This window comes from Oryctolagus cuniculus, chromosome 21 (genome assembly GCF_051225735.1).
Source record: "Oryctolagus cuniculus isolate XC-2025 breed Fujian yellow rabbit chromosome 21, ASM5122573v1, whole genome shotgun sequence".
NCBI lineage: Eukaryota > Metazoa > Chordata > Mammalia > Lagomorpha > Leporidae > Oryctolagus > Oryctolagus cuniculus.
The window spans coordinates 10,326,480-10,344,454 of NC_142887.1; the positions used below are offsets into that span (position 1 = coordinate 10,326,480).

Below are 17,975 nucleotides of genomic sequence, written 5' to 3' on the forward strand. Positions count from 1 at the left end.
GTAACTCCCTGGGGGAACCGCCAGACTCTTCCGCGGCAGCTGCTCCGTTCCACGTTCCCCCAGAAGCACGCGAGCATCCCACTTCCACGTCCTCACCAGCACTCACTGTCATCCGTCTTTTTAACCTCCCCGGTGGGTACGAAGCAGCATCTCATCACACTTTTGATTTTCATGGCCCATTTGTGTGTCTTCTTTGGAGAAGTGTCCACTCAAGTCCTTTGCTCATTTTTTTTTTAAAGATTTATTTATTTATTTGGAAGTCAGATTTACACAGCAGAGAGAGGAGAGGCAGAGAGAGAGCGGTCTTCCATGTGATGGTTCACTCCGCAATTGGCCACAATGGCCAGAGCTGCGCTGATCTGAAGCCAGGAGCCAAGAGCCTCCTCTGGGTCTCCCATGCGGGTGCAGGCGCCCAAGGACTTGGGCCATTTTCTACTCCTTTCCCAGGCCACAGCAGAGAGCTGGATTGGAAGAGGAGCAGTCGGGTCTCGAACCGGCGCCCATATGGGATGCTGGTGCTTCAGGCCAGGGCATTAACCCACTGTGCCACAGCGCCGGCCCCTTTGCCCATTTTTTAACAGGGTTGTTTGTCCCTTTATTGCTGAGCTGTAGGAGTTTTTTAAATATATAATCTGGATACATATCCTTTATAAGATGTATTATTTACAATATTTTCTCCGCCACACAGTGGGGCTCTTTTAATGGTCTTTGAAGCACAAAAGTCATTAATTTTAATGAGGTCCAATTTATCTTTTTTTTTTCTTTTGTTGCTTGTGCTTTTGGTATCATGACTCTAAAACCATTGTCTAATCCAAGGTCATGAAGACTTACGCCTGTGTCTTCTCCTGCGAGTTTTATAGTTTCCTCTTTGCATTTACGAGAACGTGGCTTTAATGAGCTGTCAGCCACAGCCAGTGAGAGGCCCTGTTTTTTGGGGGAGTCTGAGGACCTGTACGGTGCCCACCTCCCCAGATGCCTGTGGTCCTCGAGCCGCGTCGCCCCCGCACGAGCTTCTCCATGCACACCACGGGTAGGCCCTCCCCACAGCGTGTCTCTGCAGGTCTCATCTAAGCCTCGGGGGCCTCTTTCTCTAGCGCTGACTCTGGGCACGCTGGCTGTCTACATGTCCACTGAACCAGTGGGCCCTTGGCTCCTGCGTGCTCACACATACATGCCGCACATGTGTGTACACACACAGGCACCCTGAGCATCAGCTCTGTCACAGGGACACAGGACAGTCCTGAGTCACGCGCCAAGTCCAAGGCTGGGGCCAGGCTCTTCGTCAGTGACTGCCACTTATAGGTGTCATCCTATCGGTGAACTGGCAGCCTGCACCTGGCCCTGACCTCACGTAGGGTCACAGAGTGCATCACGCGCCAGGAGCAACAGTCATGAGAAGCCACTGGCTCAGCAGGGAGACTGAGCCGTGACCGGCAGCCAGGGCAGTGGAGAATGAGTGGGTCAGAGCCAGGCTTGCGTGGTTCTGCTGGGCAGGGCTCTGGGGAGACAGCAGAGGACGTGGAGCCCTTGAGTGTGGACGCAGCCCCTGGCCAGCGCCCCTCCATCAGGCCCAGCCCCCTCATTCCCACAGGTGGTGCCCAGCCCCATACAGTCAGCAAGAGGCTGTCCAGTGTACACACAGGTTCTTGTGTTCCGGGGTGTTGTGCAGCTTCCTCTCTGCCTCTGGCACTCCACGTCTCAGTTTCCTTATCTGTGGAACAGGTCGCGTGACCCACGGTGTCACACAGAGGAGGGTGGGTAGGTGTGCGGGCAAGCTGCAGACAGGCAGGGCCAGGGAGGCTCTGCCCAGGCTCTCTTCACTCCCTGCCCTGGGACCTCCTCTTCCAGGAAGCCTTCCTTCCCAGCTTGCACTGGCTCCCACTAATGACAGCTGGCCCCTATAGCCACTCTCTGAGTCTCAGTCCCAGCATGCTCTGTGAGCACTGATGTCACATGCCCTGCTCGTAGCCACCAGAGGAGCTGTCCTCTCCCCCGGAAGAGTCCTGTTCCGGGCCCCTCTCCTCTCCTCTCTGTGTGTGCCCAGGGCCAACAGCCAGCATCAGTGGCTGACCTCAGATCGGACGATGATGCCGGGCAGCGAACCCGGCAGGCCAGTCCCTCCCCTCCTGCCGGTGCCTCCGAGCGGTAGGAGCAAAGCGTTTCCCAGATGTGGCTCCTCACCCGTCCTTCAAAGAAGCTGAAACCACAGCAGGGGCTGGGTTTGGCGCCGTGGCCACCTCTCTGTTCCCTTCCGTGCAGGATGGTGCTGAGGCTTGGTGGCTTCCAAGAGAAAGAGGCTCTGCCCTGATGCGTGGGTGTTTTTCTTTGTTTTTGTTGTTTTTTGTAAAGATTTATTTATGTGTTTGAAAGGCAGAGTTGCAGAGAGAGAGGGATAGACAGACATTTTCAACCTCAGCTTTCCTCCCCAAGTGCTTGCAATGGCCGAGGCTGGGCCAGACCGAAGCCAGGAGCCTCATCCAGTCTCTCACAGTGGGTAGCAATGGCCCGAGCACTGGGGCCGTCCTCCGCTGCTTTTCCCGGAACATTAGCCGGGAGCTGGATTGGAAGTAGAGCAGCCAGGACTTGAACCAGCACCCATGTGGGATGTGGGTGTCGCAGGCAGTGGCTTTACTGCCTCTCCATGATGCCAGCCCAGCGTTTTGCCCTTGGCCTGCAGCTCTGAGCAGCAGGACAGTAAGGTCCTCGGAGCAGCCTGTATACTTAGACACACACCTCCATCTAATTCCTGATTCTTTCCACTCTTACCCAAGCAGCATACGTGAGTGTGGATCCTGAGTGGCCCACGATGGGCTTCTGTCCAGCTATGCGGGCAGCACTGGGTCAGAAGCAGGGCATTCTCAGTGTCCCGCAGACCCCATGCCCCCTCGATCCAGAGTTCTGATACAGCAGCTTCTTGAGCTGTATTGCACATGCTGTGTAATTCACCCACTAAGTGTACGTGCGGTGGTTTTCTTAGTCTTCACAGAGTGGTGGAACCACACCCACAGTCTAATTCCAGGATTTTTTCGTCACCTGTAAAGAAACCCACACCCATTCGTGTCACTCCTCCTCTGCCCATGCCGCGCAGCCCCAGGCTGACACTAGCCTGCTCTCCATCTCTCTGTGGAGTAGCCTGTTCTGGGCAATTTCATACCAGTAGAGTCACCAGTATATGGACTTTCTAACTGGTTCCTTCTACTCGCATCCTGTGTTCAGGGCTCTGTCATGTGGCATATCAGCACTTCATTCCTCGTGATGCCTGAATAGCACCCTTTGTACAGATTCACCATATTTTGTTCGTTTGTGTGTTGACAGACATTTGGATTGTTCCCACCTTTTGACTGTTGTGAGCCAAGCTCCCGTGAGTGTTGGTGTATAGGTGTGGGGGGGGCTGTCATGAGCCTTGCTCTAGTGAGTGTTGGTGTATAGGTTTGTGTGTGGCTGTTGTGAGCCAAGCTCCCATGAGTGTTGGTGTATAGGTTTGTGTGTGGCTATCGTGAGCTTTGCTGCAGTGAGTGTTGGTGTATAGATTTGTGTGTGGTTGTTGTGAGCCAAGCTCCCATGAGTGTTGGTGTATAGGTGTGTGTGTGGCTGTTGTGAGCCTTGCTGCAGTGAGTGTTGGTGTATAGGTGTGTGTGTGGCTGTTGTGAGCCTTGCTGCAGTGAGTGTTGGTGTATAGGTTTGTGTGTGGTTGTTGTGAGCCAAGCTCCAGTGAGTGTTGGTGTATAGATTTGTGTGCGGCTGTCATAGCCAAGCTCCAATGAGTGTTGGTGTATAGGTGTGTGTGTGGCTGTTGTGAGCCTTGCTGCAGTGAGTGTTGGTGTATAGGTTTGTGTGTGGTTGTTGTGAGCCAAGCTCCAGTGAGTGTTGGTGTATAGATTTGTGTGCGGCTGTCATAGCCAAGCTCCAATGAGTGTTGGTGTATAGGTGTGTGTGTGGCTGTCATGAGCCAGTGAGTGTTGGTGTATAGATTTGTGTGCGGCTGTCGTGAGCCAAGCTCCCGTGAGTGTTGGTGTATAGGTGTGTGTGTGGCTGTCATGAGCCAATGAGTGTTGGTGTATAGATTTGTGTGTGGTTGTTGTGAGCCAAGCTCCCATGAGTGTTGGTGTATAGGTGTGTGTGTGGCTGTCATGAGCCAGTGAGTGTTGGTGTATAGATTTGTGTGTGGTTGTTGTGAGATATGCTCCAGTGAGTGTTGGTATATAGGTTTGTATGTGGCTGTCGTGAGCCAGTGAGTATTGGTGTATAGATTTGTGTGTGGCTGTCGTGAGCCAAGCTCCCATGAGTGTTGGTTTATAGGTGTGTGTGTGGCTGTCGTGAGCCTTGCTCCAGTGAGTGTTGGTGTATAGGTGTGTGGGGGGCTGTCATGAGCCAGTGAGTGTTGGTGTATAGATTTGTGTGTGGTTGTTGTGAGCCAAGCTCCCGTGAGTGTTGGTGTATAGGTTTGCGTGTGGACCCTTGGCATCCGCCGGTGAGCTGGAGCCCTCTGAAGGCTTGGAGTGCAAGTACAGTGGTCCCTCCTCATCCACCAGGATGTTTCAACTGCCAAACTCAAGACCATGAAAACGACCTTGTTTACGTCTGTTTTCTTCTAAGAGCTGCAGTTTCATAATTTCAGTGGTTGCATTTTGACCTCTGGCCATTTTGAGTTGGTTTTTTGGTGTGAGGCAGGGTTCGAATTCATTATTTAGCGTGTGGACGTCCAGTTGACCTGGCACTGTTCTTTCCCTGCCAAATGATCTGGGCAGCCTTGTCAAAAACTAATTGACCATAAAGATTTATTTATTTCAAAGGCAGGGTTTATAGAGAGAGGGAGAGGCAGAGAGAGGGAGAGATCTTCCATCTGCTGGTTCACTCCCCAATGGCTGCAACAGCCAGGGCTGGGCCAGGCTGAAGCCAGGAGCCAGAACCTTCATCCAGGTCTCCCACATGGATACAGGGGCCCAAGCACTTGGGCCACCCTCCACAGCTTTCCCAGACACATTAGCGGGAGCTGGATCAGAAATGGAGCAGCCAGGGCTGAACCTGTGCCCGTAGGAGATGCCGGTGCTCAGGCAGTGGCTTAACCCACTGCACCACACTTCCAGCCCTTTGTACTGTTTTGATACAGGGAACCTGAGTCCTGAGCGTAATCTTGTTTTGTCTTGACGATGGTTCTGGTTATTTGGGGTTCCTTGCAATTCCTTATGAATTTTAGGATCAGCTTTTCCATTTCTTTTATTTGAAAGCGAAGTTACAGAGAAGGAAAGGCAGGGGCAGAAGTGTTCCATCTGCTGGGTCACGTCTCAGATGGCCACAGTGGCCAGGGCTGGGCCAGGCCAGAGCTGGGAGCCAGGTCTTCCACATGCGTCAGGAGCCCAAGCACTTGGACCACCTTCAGCTGGTTTTCTAGGTGCATCCAGGACTCAAACCAGCACCCATACGGGTGCCAGCGTGGCAGGCGGCAGCTCGACCGACTGCGCCTCAACGCTGGCCTCAGCTTTTCCACTTCCACCAAAAAAAAAAAAAAAAAAAAAAAAAAAGGCTGCTGTGATTTTGATGGGAATTGTGTTGATCTTTAGGCTGCTCTAGGGAGAATCATGTCTTTATGACATTGAATGTTCCATCTATGGACATGGGGGAGCTTCCCGCTGTATTTAGGTGTTGTGTGTTTTTCCAGCAACATTTTTATATTTTTTGGTACACAAATATTTCACCTCTTTGGTTAAGATTATTCCTAGGTATTTTGTTCTTTCAAATACTATTATAATTTATTTTTTAATTTCCTTTTTTTTTTTTTTGAAGATTTGTTTATTTGAAAGAGTTACAGAGTTCACAGAGGAGAGACTGAGAGATAGTGAGAGAGAGAGAGAGAGAGAGAGAGAGATCTTGTAACCGTTGGTTCACTGCCCAAATGGCCATGATAGCCAGGGCTGGGCCAGGCTGAAGCCAGGGGGCCGGGAGCTCTACCCCAGTCTCACGTGGTGCAGGGGCCCCAGCACTTGGGCCATCTTCTGCCACTTTCCCAAGCATATTAACAAAGAGTTGGGTCAGAAGTGGAGCAACCAGGACTCAAACTGGCACCCATATGGGATGCCAGCATTGCAGGTGGAGGCCTAACTCACTACACCACGGCGCCAGCCCCAGCTTTCTACTTATTCTTTCTCAACGTGGATGCCTCTTGTGTCTTTCTCTTGCCCAGTCGCTCTCCGGAGCCTGCAGAAGTGAGAAAGTGGGCGCCCGTGTCTTTCCTGACCTTGAGGATGCTCAGCCCTGACAGACAGCAGCCAGAGCAGAGATTTGTTTGTGCGGTGCTGGGGCCCAGAGAGGGAATCCAGGGCCCCTTCAGACGCCTGCCCAGGGCCTGCGGCTCTTGGAGCCTGGGACTGGGTTCCGAGATCCTGAAGTGGCCTGGGAGGATGCAGCCTTGCTGGCCAAAGCGCCGTGCCCTGCCCCACACCAGGCTCTCTCCTGAGCCCTTGCCTTGCGCGGGGTGCTCTGGCCCCTCCACCACCGCAGTGCTTTTGTCCCCACAGAAGAAAAGCCGCAATGAGACGTACGGTGAAGGCAGCGGCGTGGAGATCCTGGAGAACCGGCCCTACACGGATGGCCCCGGCGGCTCTGGGCAGTACACGCACAAGGTGTACCACGTGGGCATGCACATCCCTGGCTGGTTCCGCTCCATCCTGCCCAAGGCGGCCCTGCGGGTGGTGGAGGAGTCCTGGAACGCTTACCCCTACACCAGAACCAGGTGCACCACTGCTGCCTTCCCCTGCCTCCGCCTTCCCACGTGGCGGGAAGCATCCTGTGTTACAGGTCCCAGGGCTTGCACCAGGCTCCACCCCTTACCCCTCCGAAGAACTCAGTGTCTGTCCTTCGCAGGCAGATGCCCTGAAGGTCCCCAGGGCGGGCACAGTCGGGAGAGGGCTCGCTCCTCATGGCCCCTGATCACTGGGGTGGAAGCCATGAAAGCATGAGTCTGGTGATGACCCTTGGCCACCTGGCAAGGCTAGAGAATGCAAACTCACTAGGTTCCTCAGGGCAGACCGGACGGTCAGCCTGCTGGGAGGAGCAGCCTGCAAGTAGCCTGGGTGGCCCGGAGGGCCCTGAGCTGCTGCCGCAGGGCTTGTTCGGGCTCTCCTGACCGTGTGCACCCCGCCCCATGCGTAGCTCAGCACTGCAGGGTAGACAGATGGGAGCTGCTCCTGCCTGCTGCCTGCTTGCTGAGCAGGTGGGTGCCCCCACATCTCCTCGGGCTCCCCTCCTTCCCCATCCTTGGGACTTCACTGGAACTTGCCAGAGAACCCACAGAGAGCTCATCTGCAGCCCAGAGGGGGCTGTTGCCCATTGCCTCCTCCTTGGGGGGCTGCAGGGGACACATCCTGGGAGCGCTGGACCCACAGTCTGCCGGCTCAGCCTTACACAGCTGTGGCCGCACCTGTGTTCCCACCCACTGTACACACCCATGATGTACACCCAGTTGTGGGTGATGAAAGTTAGCAGCTCTCCACACCATCTCGGGGTCCTTCTGAACCCTCCCCCAGCCTGGCCTGGCTGTTCTTGGCCCGAGACCACAGTCCAGGGGGTCCTAGCCACCTCCCTGCCTCCCATTCCCACTGTGTCCTGCTTTGCTTCTGCCTTGGGGTCTGACGGCCTGGCCTGGCCTTCCTGTGCCCCCTCCACGCCAGGTCCTGACAGTGCTCTCCTCCCCCAGGTTCACCTGCCCTTTTGTGGAGAAATTCTCCATCGACATCGAGACCTTTTATAAAACCGATGCTGGAGAAAACCCCAACGTGTTCAGTCTCTCTCCCGTGGAAAAGAACCAGCTGACGATTGGTAATTCTGGGTTCCCACTCACAGGTCCCCCCACCCTGCCCCTTGGCCCCCAGCCTGGCCTGTCCAACAAGCATGGGGGCCTCTTTGGCCCATGTCCCTGACATGCACATCAAGTCTAAGCACCTTGCCCACCCAGAGCCCCTTCCCTCCACCCCCCAGTGCTGGGGGCCATGTCAGGCTGGGGCCAGGCAGACACTGGGGCTGCCCCCTTTAGTGGTGGTCGAGCGTGCCCACTCCCCTCTGGCTGCCGGTGCCTTGCAGAAATGGGCCCCACTTGCTACATCATCATCAAGGAAGGCCAGAGACCCGAATTTTCATGTGAAATCTCCAATTCCTAAATGTTACCAACTAATCAGAAATCCTTGTAAGACTGTACCGTCTAACAACACATATCTGTGGGCCAAATGCAGCCCCTGGGTTCAAGGCCAAGTGCGTGTGGGGCATTTCAGGAGGGGCACGGCTGGCATCGGGACGGGGTGGGGGAAGCCAGTGCCCATGAGATACATCCCCCAGTGTCCCCACAGCTGCTCCCAGACTTCCCCGTCGTATAAGGGCACTGGTCACAATGGACTAGGCCCATCTTAATGGCCTCATTTTAACTCAGTTACCACATTATAGATACCCTGTCTCTGAATAGGGCCACACTCTGAAGGCACTGGGTTTAGGGCTCAGCATAGAAATCTAAGGGGAGCACAGTTGTCCCCATAGCAGGAGGGAAGGACCAGGCGAACCCTTGGCAGCTCCGTGCATCTGGTCCCCCCCCTGCCCAGAACCTGTGTCCCAGCTCTGTGCCATTCGCCCAGCCTCAGGCTGACACCTCTGCCTGGTTCCTTCAGATGTCTCTTCTGGCCTCTTCTTGACCCAGGAGGAGTTTTCCAAGGGGCCAGCTGAGACTCGTAGTTTGGGGCAATGTGTGGGTGTGTAGCTTGGCAAACAAGGGCTGCTTCCATAACAGTAGCCTCCCTCCCTCCCACACACTGACACCTGGAGCCCCAGCTGCCCCCAGAGCTGCCAGGACGCCTTCACCCTTGTGATCCTGGCTGAAAGGCCACTTGTCTGGGACGCTTCCCCACCCCACTCTCCATGGCTGCACCCCACCCCCCTCCTCAGCTCACCAGTGCAGTTGGAACATGGGCGTGGCTGAATGACTTAAAAGGCAGCAGATGGACGCAGGTCCTGAGCCCAGGTTGCTGCCGGAGCACCAGTGTCCCAGAGCCCTTGCAGGGACCTGGGATGGTGGAAGTGGAGAAGGGGCGGGCAGGGGCAGGGTCGAGGTCTGGCAGAAGTAACCACTTGTAGGACCCCCCCAACAGACTTCATCGACATCGTCAAGGACCCCGTGCCCCCAAACGAGTACAAGGTGGAGGAGGACCCTAAGCTGTTCCAGTCGGCCAAGACGCGCCGGGGGCCTCTGTCCGACAACTGGATCGAGGAGTACAAGAGGCAGGTCTTGCCCCTCATGTGCGCCTACAAGCTCTGCAAGGTGGAGTTCCGCTACTGGGGCATGCAGTCCAAGATCGAGAGGTTCATCCACGACACCGGTGAGCTCGCCCGCCCCGCCCAGGCCTCCGTCCCGCCTCCGCCCTGCTGGTCCGCCTGGGACTCTGCACTGGGTTTGATTCCCAAAAGGTGACCCCAAAGCCCGTGTGCATCTCGGCCCCGTGACTTTTTTCTGACCCATGAATGCCCCAGACAATCCTGGCCTGGCCTGCGGTTGAAGCAGGCAGCCCTTGGGGACAGCCTCTCTGCTGCTCGCCAGGGCCGCTGGCTTCAGAGCAGGTGCCCAGGGAGCAGATAGACCAAGGGACGGCCTGGGCGCCTGGCCCAAGCTGCTCCCCTCCCCTGGAACCCCCAGTCCCTGCCTACCTTGTCGCAGCATGGGGTCACAGCACCCGGGGTTGGTCCCACCCCGAGTCATCCCGAGAGAGGCCCTAGGGCAGACATCTGTGTCACCATGCAGGAGGGTGACTTCGTTTAGACCTGAGGAGAGACACTAGCGGTAGTGCACGTCACACTGTCAGCCTACTCACGGAGAAGGGAGCAGTTTGGGGAGAGATGGGATTAGGAGACAAGTATATTTGGGTGCAGAAATTTTCTGAAATCCACACGTGTGTTTCCACATTTTCCACGAACTCTGAAGCCCCCTGGCTACTCAGAGTGAGCCTCTGAGCCTCCATCTCCAAGGCAGTCTGCCGTCTGTCTCTGTCACTGCTGTATCCTTCATACTCTATCTGGTTTTCTGTGTGTGACATATTCTTGTAGATGTCATCTGTATAACATACTCTTCTTAAAGCATTAAAAAAAAAAAAAAAAAAAAAAGAACCAACCCAGTTTGAACTTGATTTTCCAAGAGAAATTCCACAAAAATTGTAGACCAGAGACCGAAACAGAATACTCTTGGCAAATCCTATTGCACTACCTGCGGGGGGCAGGAGTCTCCCAAAATTAGTTGTGGCTCTGACCAGACACATTGCCTGGGAGGCCCCTTTGCCCTGACTATAGACCACTGGTGAGGCTGTCCTTGGGGAAACCGAGGTACCGACGAGCAGTGAGTGACTCAAGCCTGACCCTCAATGCTGATGCGGCTGCCCAGCCACAGGCTCCAGCCTGGGGGTCCCGATGCCGGCCCTGAAGCTGACTCCCTGCCCCGCCCCGACCCTGCAGGGCTCCGGAGGGTGATGGTGCGGGCCCACCGGCAAGCCTGGTGCTGGCAGGATGAGTGGTTCGGGCTGAGCATGGAGAACATCCGGGAGCTAGAGAAGGAGGCGCAGCTCATGCTGTCCCGCAAGATGGCCCAGTTCACCGAGGACAGTGAAGAGGCCGCAGAGCTCACCAAGGACCAAGCCGCCCAGGACCAGGTCTCCTGGGAGACCCCCGAGCCCAGCAGCAGCAATGGGGAGCCCCTGGTAGGGCGGGGCCTAAAGAAGCAGTGGTCCACATCCTCCAAGTCGTCACGGTCGTCCAAGCGGGGAGGTGAGCCCCCGGTGCCACCAGGCCCGCTTCAGGGTCCCTGCCCTCTGCTGGTCCCGCTCAGTCACACCACTGCTAGGCCATTCTACCCCGAAAACGGCCTGCTTCCCGTGGATACCGTGGCGCCAAGCACGCTGGGAGACAGAACTGTTCCCTTTCTAACTTGGTGCCAGGTGAGGTCTCGACCCTGCAGCCTGCCTGGGGGAGGCAGGTCAGGGTGGGTTCCCCTAGCCTGGGAGGGCCTCATCTCCCTATGGGAGGGGGCACCTTACAGGCTTCAGATCCTGAGAAAGAGAGCCAAGCCAGGGCCAGCAGCCAGGCCAGCTTTCCCAGCCAGCTGGGTGCCCTAGGACCTGTCTCCCTGCCTCCCTGGCCCTGCAGTGCTGTGCCTGCCCATCCACTCAGCCATGGCCGAGTTGAAGAGATTTCTCATGGTCAGGCCCAGGAGTGAACTCAGGACCAGCTTAGTGCACATCCCAGACTTAGGCCTGCTACCCCTCCTGCCCTGGCTTCTCCCGTGACCACACACCCCAGGTGGATGGGATGGGAGGGGGCCACTTCCAGAGACGCAGGAGCTCCCTCCACAGTGAGCCCTGGCAGCGCCTCCCCTCACGACTCCGCCTCATTCTCTTTGGAGCCTTCCTGGCTCCCAGAGCAGCTTCCGGCTGCCTGTCTCGGCCTGCGGGTTTTTGCCACACGTCCCTGCCTCCGGTGGCCAGGCACGGCACCAGCTCTTCCCTCCAGCCTCGGTGGTCAGCCTGGGGCTCTGTCTTCCAGCGAGTCCTTCTCATCACAGCATCTCGGAGTGGAGGATGCAGAGCATCGCCAGGGACTCGGACGAGAGCTCGGACGACGAGTTCTTCGACGCCCACGGTAGGTGGCCGACCCCCGAGTCCTGGGCAGAGGGGGATGTGGGTTGAGGTGGGATTCGCCTGCTGCCCGCTGTTCCTGCTTCCTGTACCTGTACGGTTCCCCGGGGACAGTGTGGTGTCGGGGTGGGGGGCCCAAAGGAAGAGACAAATCACTGGAGGCAGCCTCAGGCCCACCTACCCAGATGTCAGAACGTGCTGTGGGCCTGGCAGGTGGGGGCTGGCGCTTGAAATCCCTAAGAAAAAGACACAGCTCAGGACTATGTTCCGTACGTGAGTGTATTTCCATAAATTTCTAACTAAAAAAAAAGTTAGGAAAAAACTTTCTTTTAAAAAGATTTATTTATTTAAAAGGCAGAGAGTTGCAGAGAGAGACAGGGAGAGAGAAAGAGAGATCTTCCGTCCACTGGTTCACTCTCCAAGTAGTCTCAGCAGCCATGGCTGGGCCTGGCCCAAGCCAGGAGCCGGGGACTCCATCTGGGCCTCCCACGTGGGTGGCAGGGCCCAGTCACTCAGGCCATCTTCCGATGCTTTCCCAGGTACATTAGCAGTGAGCTGGATCAGAAGTGGAGCAGCCGGGACTCAAACCAGTATTCACATGGCATGCTGGCGTTGCAGGCGGCAGCTTAACCCTCTGCATGCTGGCCCTCTAATATTTTTTATTGATTAAATTATTGTGCATCTATGTAGCTGCTTCTGAAAATGCAATAAACAGAAAAATTATAGAGCTTCCACTTCCCTCCCGCCAGCCCCAGTCAGTCGCAGGATCACACGGCGTGGTGGGTTGCACTGTGAACAGCACACTCGCACGTTGGAGGGCCAGCAGGCGAGCCTGGGGAAACGGTCCCTCTGTGGACTGGTGGCTGAGCCAGCCCCAGGTCACCCACCAGGACCCAGAAAAGGACAGGGAAGCGGGTGTTTACCCTGGGGGTTAGGACGCTCGTGTCCCACATCATAGTACCCAGGTTCGGTTTTTGGCTCTGACATCTGACTCCAGCCTCCTGCTAGTGCACACCCTTGAAGGCAGCAGTGAGTAATGGCTCCTGCCACTCCTGTGAGAGACCTGTAATGTGTTCCCAGCTCCTGCTGGGACATCGTGGGCATTTAGGGGAGTGAACCAGTGGATGCAAGCTCTCATTTTCTGTGTGTCTGTGCACTCAATAAATATACAAATAATTTTTAAAAGATAAAGGAATGAGGACTCGTGGGGGGTTGGGGGGGGACTGGCCCAGAGCCCTCTTGTGCCACTCCCTGCATGGCTTGGGGACTGAGGAGCCACACACAGCTGGCATGTTAGCTCACTGGCCGGCTGGCATGTTAGCTCACTGGCCAGCTGGCATGTTAGCTCACTGGCCGGCTGGCCCTAATGGGAAGGGACTTGGGGAGTCTGGGTCCAGCCAGAAGGAAGGTGCCTGTTTTGACCCTGGGCCCAGAGCCGCTGGAATGGGCGCAGGCATTTCCTGAGCCCACCTCCACTCCGGGGGCCTTGCTGAGGGTGCTGCCCCACCCCGCCCAGCTGCTCTGTGTTCCTGACAAGAGGAAAACAGACATTCACGTAGAGGAAGCTGTTAGAGGAGACAGCAAAGCTGGAGGTGCCAGAGCAGCAGTGAGCTGGGAAAAGTGGCCAGGGGCTGGTCCCCGGCAGGAGGAGGGCCGGCCCGTGCCTGCGCTGGACAGCTGCCCCGGCCCTGGGGTTCTGGCTGGAAGTTCCAGAAGAGCAGAACGAGTCCTGCTGCAGCGTTTCTCACTAGGCTGCACGTCCGTGGACATCACGGGGGCAGCCTCTGACCTCTTAGTTAAGACACCAGTTCTCAGAGCCCCTGCGCTCACGTCCCGGCTCTGGCTTCTGCTGATGCCGACACTGGGAGGCAGCAGTGCCGGCTCAAGTAGCTGAGTCCTGCCACACACAGGGCAAACCTGCGCTGAGTTCTGAGCTCCCAGCTTTGGCCCAGCCCAGGCATTGCAGGCATCTGGGAAATAAACCAGCAGAGAGCTCTGTTTTAAAAAAAAAAAAAAAATCAGGATCATCAGCCACCGAGTGAAGTAATCTGTGCAGAAGTAATCTGTCCTCACAACACAGCATGGTTCAGCCATGAAAAGGAACACAGCCCTGGCTCGTGCCCACGTCATGTGATCCCACCCACAGCCCACGCCCCACAGGCTCCTCAGGTTCCATGGTGCCCCCAACAACAGATAGAAAATATTTGGGGGGAAAATTGTGTTTGTGTGAAACATGTACAGACTTTTTTCTTGTCATTAGTCCCCAAACAATACAGCATAGTAAGTGGTTAAGATGCCACTTTGGGCCAGTGCCGCAGCCCACTAGGCTAATCCTCTGCCTACAGCGCTGGCATCCCAGGTTCTAGTCCCGGTCGGGGCTCCGGATTCTGTCCCGGTTGCCCCTCTTCCAGGCCAGCTCTCTGCTGTGGCCAGGGAGTGCAGTGGAGGATGGCCCAGGTTCATGGGCCCTGCACCCCATGGGAGACCAGGAGAAGCACCTGGCTCCTGGCTACGGATCAGCACAGTGCGCCGGCCGCAGCAGCCATTAGGGGGTGAACCAATGGCAAAGGAAGACCTTTCTCTCTGTCTCTCTCTCTCACTGTCCACTCTGCCTGTCAAAAAAATATTTAAAAAAAAAAATGCCACTTGGGATCCCATATCAGAGCGCCTGGGCCCAAGGCCACCCCTGATTTCAGCTTCCAGCTGATGCAGCAGTGACGGCCCAAGTCCCTGGGTCCCTGTCACCCACGTGGGAAACCTGGGTTGAGTTCCCAGCTCTTAGCTTCCACCTGGCCAAGTCCTGGCTATTGCAGGCATTTGAGGAGTAAACCAGTGCATGGAAGATATCTCTGTCTCTGTCTCTCCCTCCCTCCCCCAAAATAGTTGTTTTAAAACCAACACAGTATAACAGTTATTTATGTATTGTTTAAATTGTAGTAAGTATGCAAGAGAAGGAGATAACTTAGTGTGTGCAGGAGGGTGTGCGGACGCCTTGTATAGCAGGGTCTGGGTAGTCAGGGGGTTCCTGGAACCCGCCCCTGCAGGTGCTGGCCCTGCGGTGTCTGGAAGAGGTGAACGCCTGTGGACAGTGGTTGATGCCTGGTAGCCCGGGCTGGGGAGAGACAAGAAGGAGGACTTGGCTGTGGTGGTTGGGGCTTCCACCCGGGATGAAAGCACTCTGGGAGGTTGCACAACCTTCGGGACGCACTAAATGCCACGTTAGTGGTTGGAATGGTGAAGTCCCTGTTAGGGAAGGGGGAGAGCAGAGCCCAGCACGGAGGGGCACAGGGGCATCCAGGGGGACCCTAGTCCCTGCTGAAGCCCCCTCTCTCCTCCCTAGAGGACCTTTCTGACTCCGAGGAAATGTTCCCCAAGGATATCACCAAGTGGAGTTCCAATGACCTCATGGACAAAATCGAGAGCCCGGAGCCGGAGGACAACCAGGGTAACTGGCCCTGGGAGCTGCAAGGCCACACCGCCTCCCTTCCGACCCTGGGGAGGGGGACCCTGGGCCTAAGCTCCCCTCACTGGTTACAGCCTCAGCCCAGCTGGCTCCAGGCCGCCCGGCTGCAGCCACAGCTCACAGCAGGACTTCTGCATTGCAGATGGTCTATACCGCCAGAGTGGCCCTGAGTTCAGGGTGGCCTCCAGTGTGGAACAGCTGAACATCATCGAGGTGGGTGCCTGGCTGCCCGAGGTCCCCACAGCTGCCGGGAGAGGGGGCAGGGGGCGGAAGGCAGAAGAATGGTCCCTGGGGGCTACAGAGGCAGAACTTGGAACCTGTACCCCCACACCCACGCCTGGCCAGGATGCTGCCCGGAGAGGCCTGTGGCACCTGCCAACACCCGCCCCCATGTCCCTTGGGAGCAGGGACCCCAAACAGTCCCCAAGGAAGACCCTGACTGAGCCCAGCCCATGGGAGAGTAAGATGAGATACTTGTAAATTCCAGATCAAAAATAAGATCTTCACCCTGTGCTCAGCCTGTCTGCTGGCCCTGAAGAGAAACCCACGGAAGGGGAGGAAGCGAAGGTCGTCTTAGGCAGAACTGGTGTAGCCCTGGCGGGAGGTGGGGGCAGGGCTCACCGTGTCCAATAAAGCTGTCTCGGTAGCGCCTGTGTCCGCTTCAGGGGTTCTTTGCCGGAGCTCACGCCCCCTCCTCCTCCACCCGTGGGCAGGGGTCAGAGCTGTTTGCGCCCGGGCAGGGGCCGGGGCTGGGCTGTCCCGTGCTCCATTCACCAGGCTCTGGCCACAGGCTGCCTGAGGCGGGGTCCTGGGACCTCCCGGGGGAACCTGGGGGAAGAGGAGTTTCCGTGCTGCCTCAGCCCTCCTGGGGTTTTGCTTGAAGGCCTGTTAAAGTAGGCTTTTCGAGAAGGGTTACCAGGTGTTGGTTTCCAGTTGCACTTGCCAGCCAGGCACAGCTAACAGAGCCCCTGCCCCTCCTGCAGTGCACACAGCTCTGACAGCCCCCGGGGAGGGGCAGACAGGGCCTGGGGCTCGGGGTCGGGCTCGGGTCGGGATCCCTTTGTGTGCAACAGCCCTGGAAGCGGAGCCCCCACGCCCCCCCACGCCCGGCTTTGTAGAAGGGGGTGGCCTTGCAGACAGACAGGAAGAGGTGGCCTGGCGCTCTCCGTTCCCGCTGGGGTTCTGGGGGCTTGAGGAAAGCTGTATTTGGGGCTGTAGGGGCTACTGACAGCTGCCAGGGCTGCGGGCACTTCTCTTCCACGAGCCCATCGCCTCACTGGGTCAGAGCAGCCCCCGCCCACCTAGCCCAGGGGGGCATCTGGCTCTTCCAGCCTGGCTTGGCTCTGCCGTGCCCTGGGCTGTGAGTTCATTCCCACCCAGGCCAGCCAGCAGTGGGCAGGCCCCGTAAGGAGCCAGGGGTGGTTCCACCAGAAGCCCTGTGACCCAGCCCCTCCTGGGATGGAGGCTGCCCATCCTCCCCTCCGTCCCATGCCCCACGTTCCCCCAGGTTCCTCCCTCTCTCACCCACCCCAAGCCTTCTGTGGCTCTGGCCCTTTCTCTGCACTTCCTGGTGACCGCATCAGCCCCGGGGCCCTGTACCTGCCCTGCCCGCCTTTCCCAGCTCTGAGTGAGCTCCTGGATCTTGCTGCTGACCCCACCTCCTACTATTTGGTGACCACGTCAAGGCCAGCTGTCCATGCTACAGGCCCTGTGGACGGCCTCAGCTGCTTTGTCTCCCCAGTGGGAGTCCACTGCAGTCCAGTGGCTCCTTTCAGGCCCTGCCCCACCCCCAGCTCATTGCACACCCAATGCACAGGGCCAGGGAGGAGAGGGGAGGTCCTGGGCTCGGGCCACAGCTCTGGCTGGCAGGACGTGTGCTGAGCTGAGGAGCTCTGGGTGCTGGTCAGGCTTGACCTCAGTGCAACCTGGTGATCCTCGAGCAGTCCTGGGTCTCCGCGCCACCTCTTCATTTAAAGAAATAGTTACGTTCCCCAGGCACCGGTTGGAAGTCCAGGCTCTTACTCTGATCCCTCAAGCAGGCCTGGCCAGTAAGAAGGTGGGGTTATGACCCTATAATCAGGTGGACAGACCCATGCTGCCGTCCCTGCTCTGAGGTGCTAGGGTCCCGCCTCTGCCAGGACATCTCTGCTTTTGGGGACCTTGGTGTTGGGGGCCAGGGGAGGAGACCACATGCAACGGAGAGAGAGCTTGCTACAGGCAGAGTGGCCGGGTCACTGCCCACCGAGCTGTGGTTGCTCCGACCGCTTGGGCGTGCCGGTCTCAGAGCCACAGCCAGGCTGAGCCTCTGCTTCCTCTCCAAGCCAGAAGCCCCGGGAGCCGCTGCCCGGCTTCCTCCAGGAGGTGGAGTTCGGCTTTGGAGGAGCAGACTCCCCCAGCCATGCCCTTTGTGCCCCTGGGAAGGGGGAGCCCCACCCTGGCTTGCCCGGCTCCTCTTCCAGGCTCCCATCCCCACGAGGGTCCTAGGGAAGGAGTGGGAGCAGCTGGACCCCAGGCCCACAACTGAGGAGCAGACATCAGGGCTGTCCGATGTCTGGGCCAAGGCAGAGCGCACAGTGCCCTGGGAGTTGACGTGCGCCCCCACCCCTGCAGGATGAAGTCAGCCAGCCGCTGGCCACGCCACCCTCCAAGATCCACGTGCTGCTGCTGGTGCTGCACGGGGGCACCATCCTGGACACGGGCGCCGGGGACCCCAGCTCCAAGCAGGGCGACGCCAACACCATCGCCACCGTGTTCGACACGGTCATGCGCGTGCACTACCCCAGCGCCCTGGGCCACCTGGCCATCCGCCTGGTGCCCTGCCCACCTGTCTGCTCGGACGCCTTCGCCCTCGTCTCCAA

At 57.5% G+C, this 17,975-nt stretch overlaps 1 protein-coding gene across 11 annotated transcripts in view; it reads left to right on the top strand.

Annotated features, from left to right (window-relative positions):
- Window positions 1–17,975, top strand: part of PITPNM2 (phosphatidylinositol transfer protein membrane associated 2) — a 146,056-nt gene that overhangs the window by 116,249 nt on the left and 11,832 nt on the right. For 10 of the 11 annotated variants that reach the window (XR_016227092.1, XM_089323019.1, XM_089323018.1 and 7 more), the window contains 8 exons: window positions 6,516–6,730; window positions 7,694–7,815; window positions 9,129–9,356; window positions 10,480–10,788; window positions 11,563–11,658; window positions 14,995–15,099; window positions 15,260–15,330; window positions 17,728–17,975. Coding sequence is in view for 10 of the 11 variants with exons in the window: in XM_089323019.1 (XP_089179145.1) it covers window positions 6,516–6,730; window positions 7,694–7,815; window positions 9,129–9,356; window positions 10,480–10,788; window positions 11,563–11,658; window positions 14,995–15,099; window positions 15,260–15,330; window positions 17,728–17,975 (1,394 nt within the window). In the remaining variant the exon portion in view is untranslated. Of the gene's footprint in view, window positions 1–6,515; window positions 6,731–7,693; window positions 7,816–9,128; window positions 9,357–10,479; window positions 10,789–11,562; window positions 11,659–14,994; window positions 15,100–15,259; window positions 15,331–17,727 lie in introns of those variants that run through there. The other variant, XM_089323024.1, reaches the window with a different exon arrangement.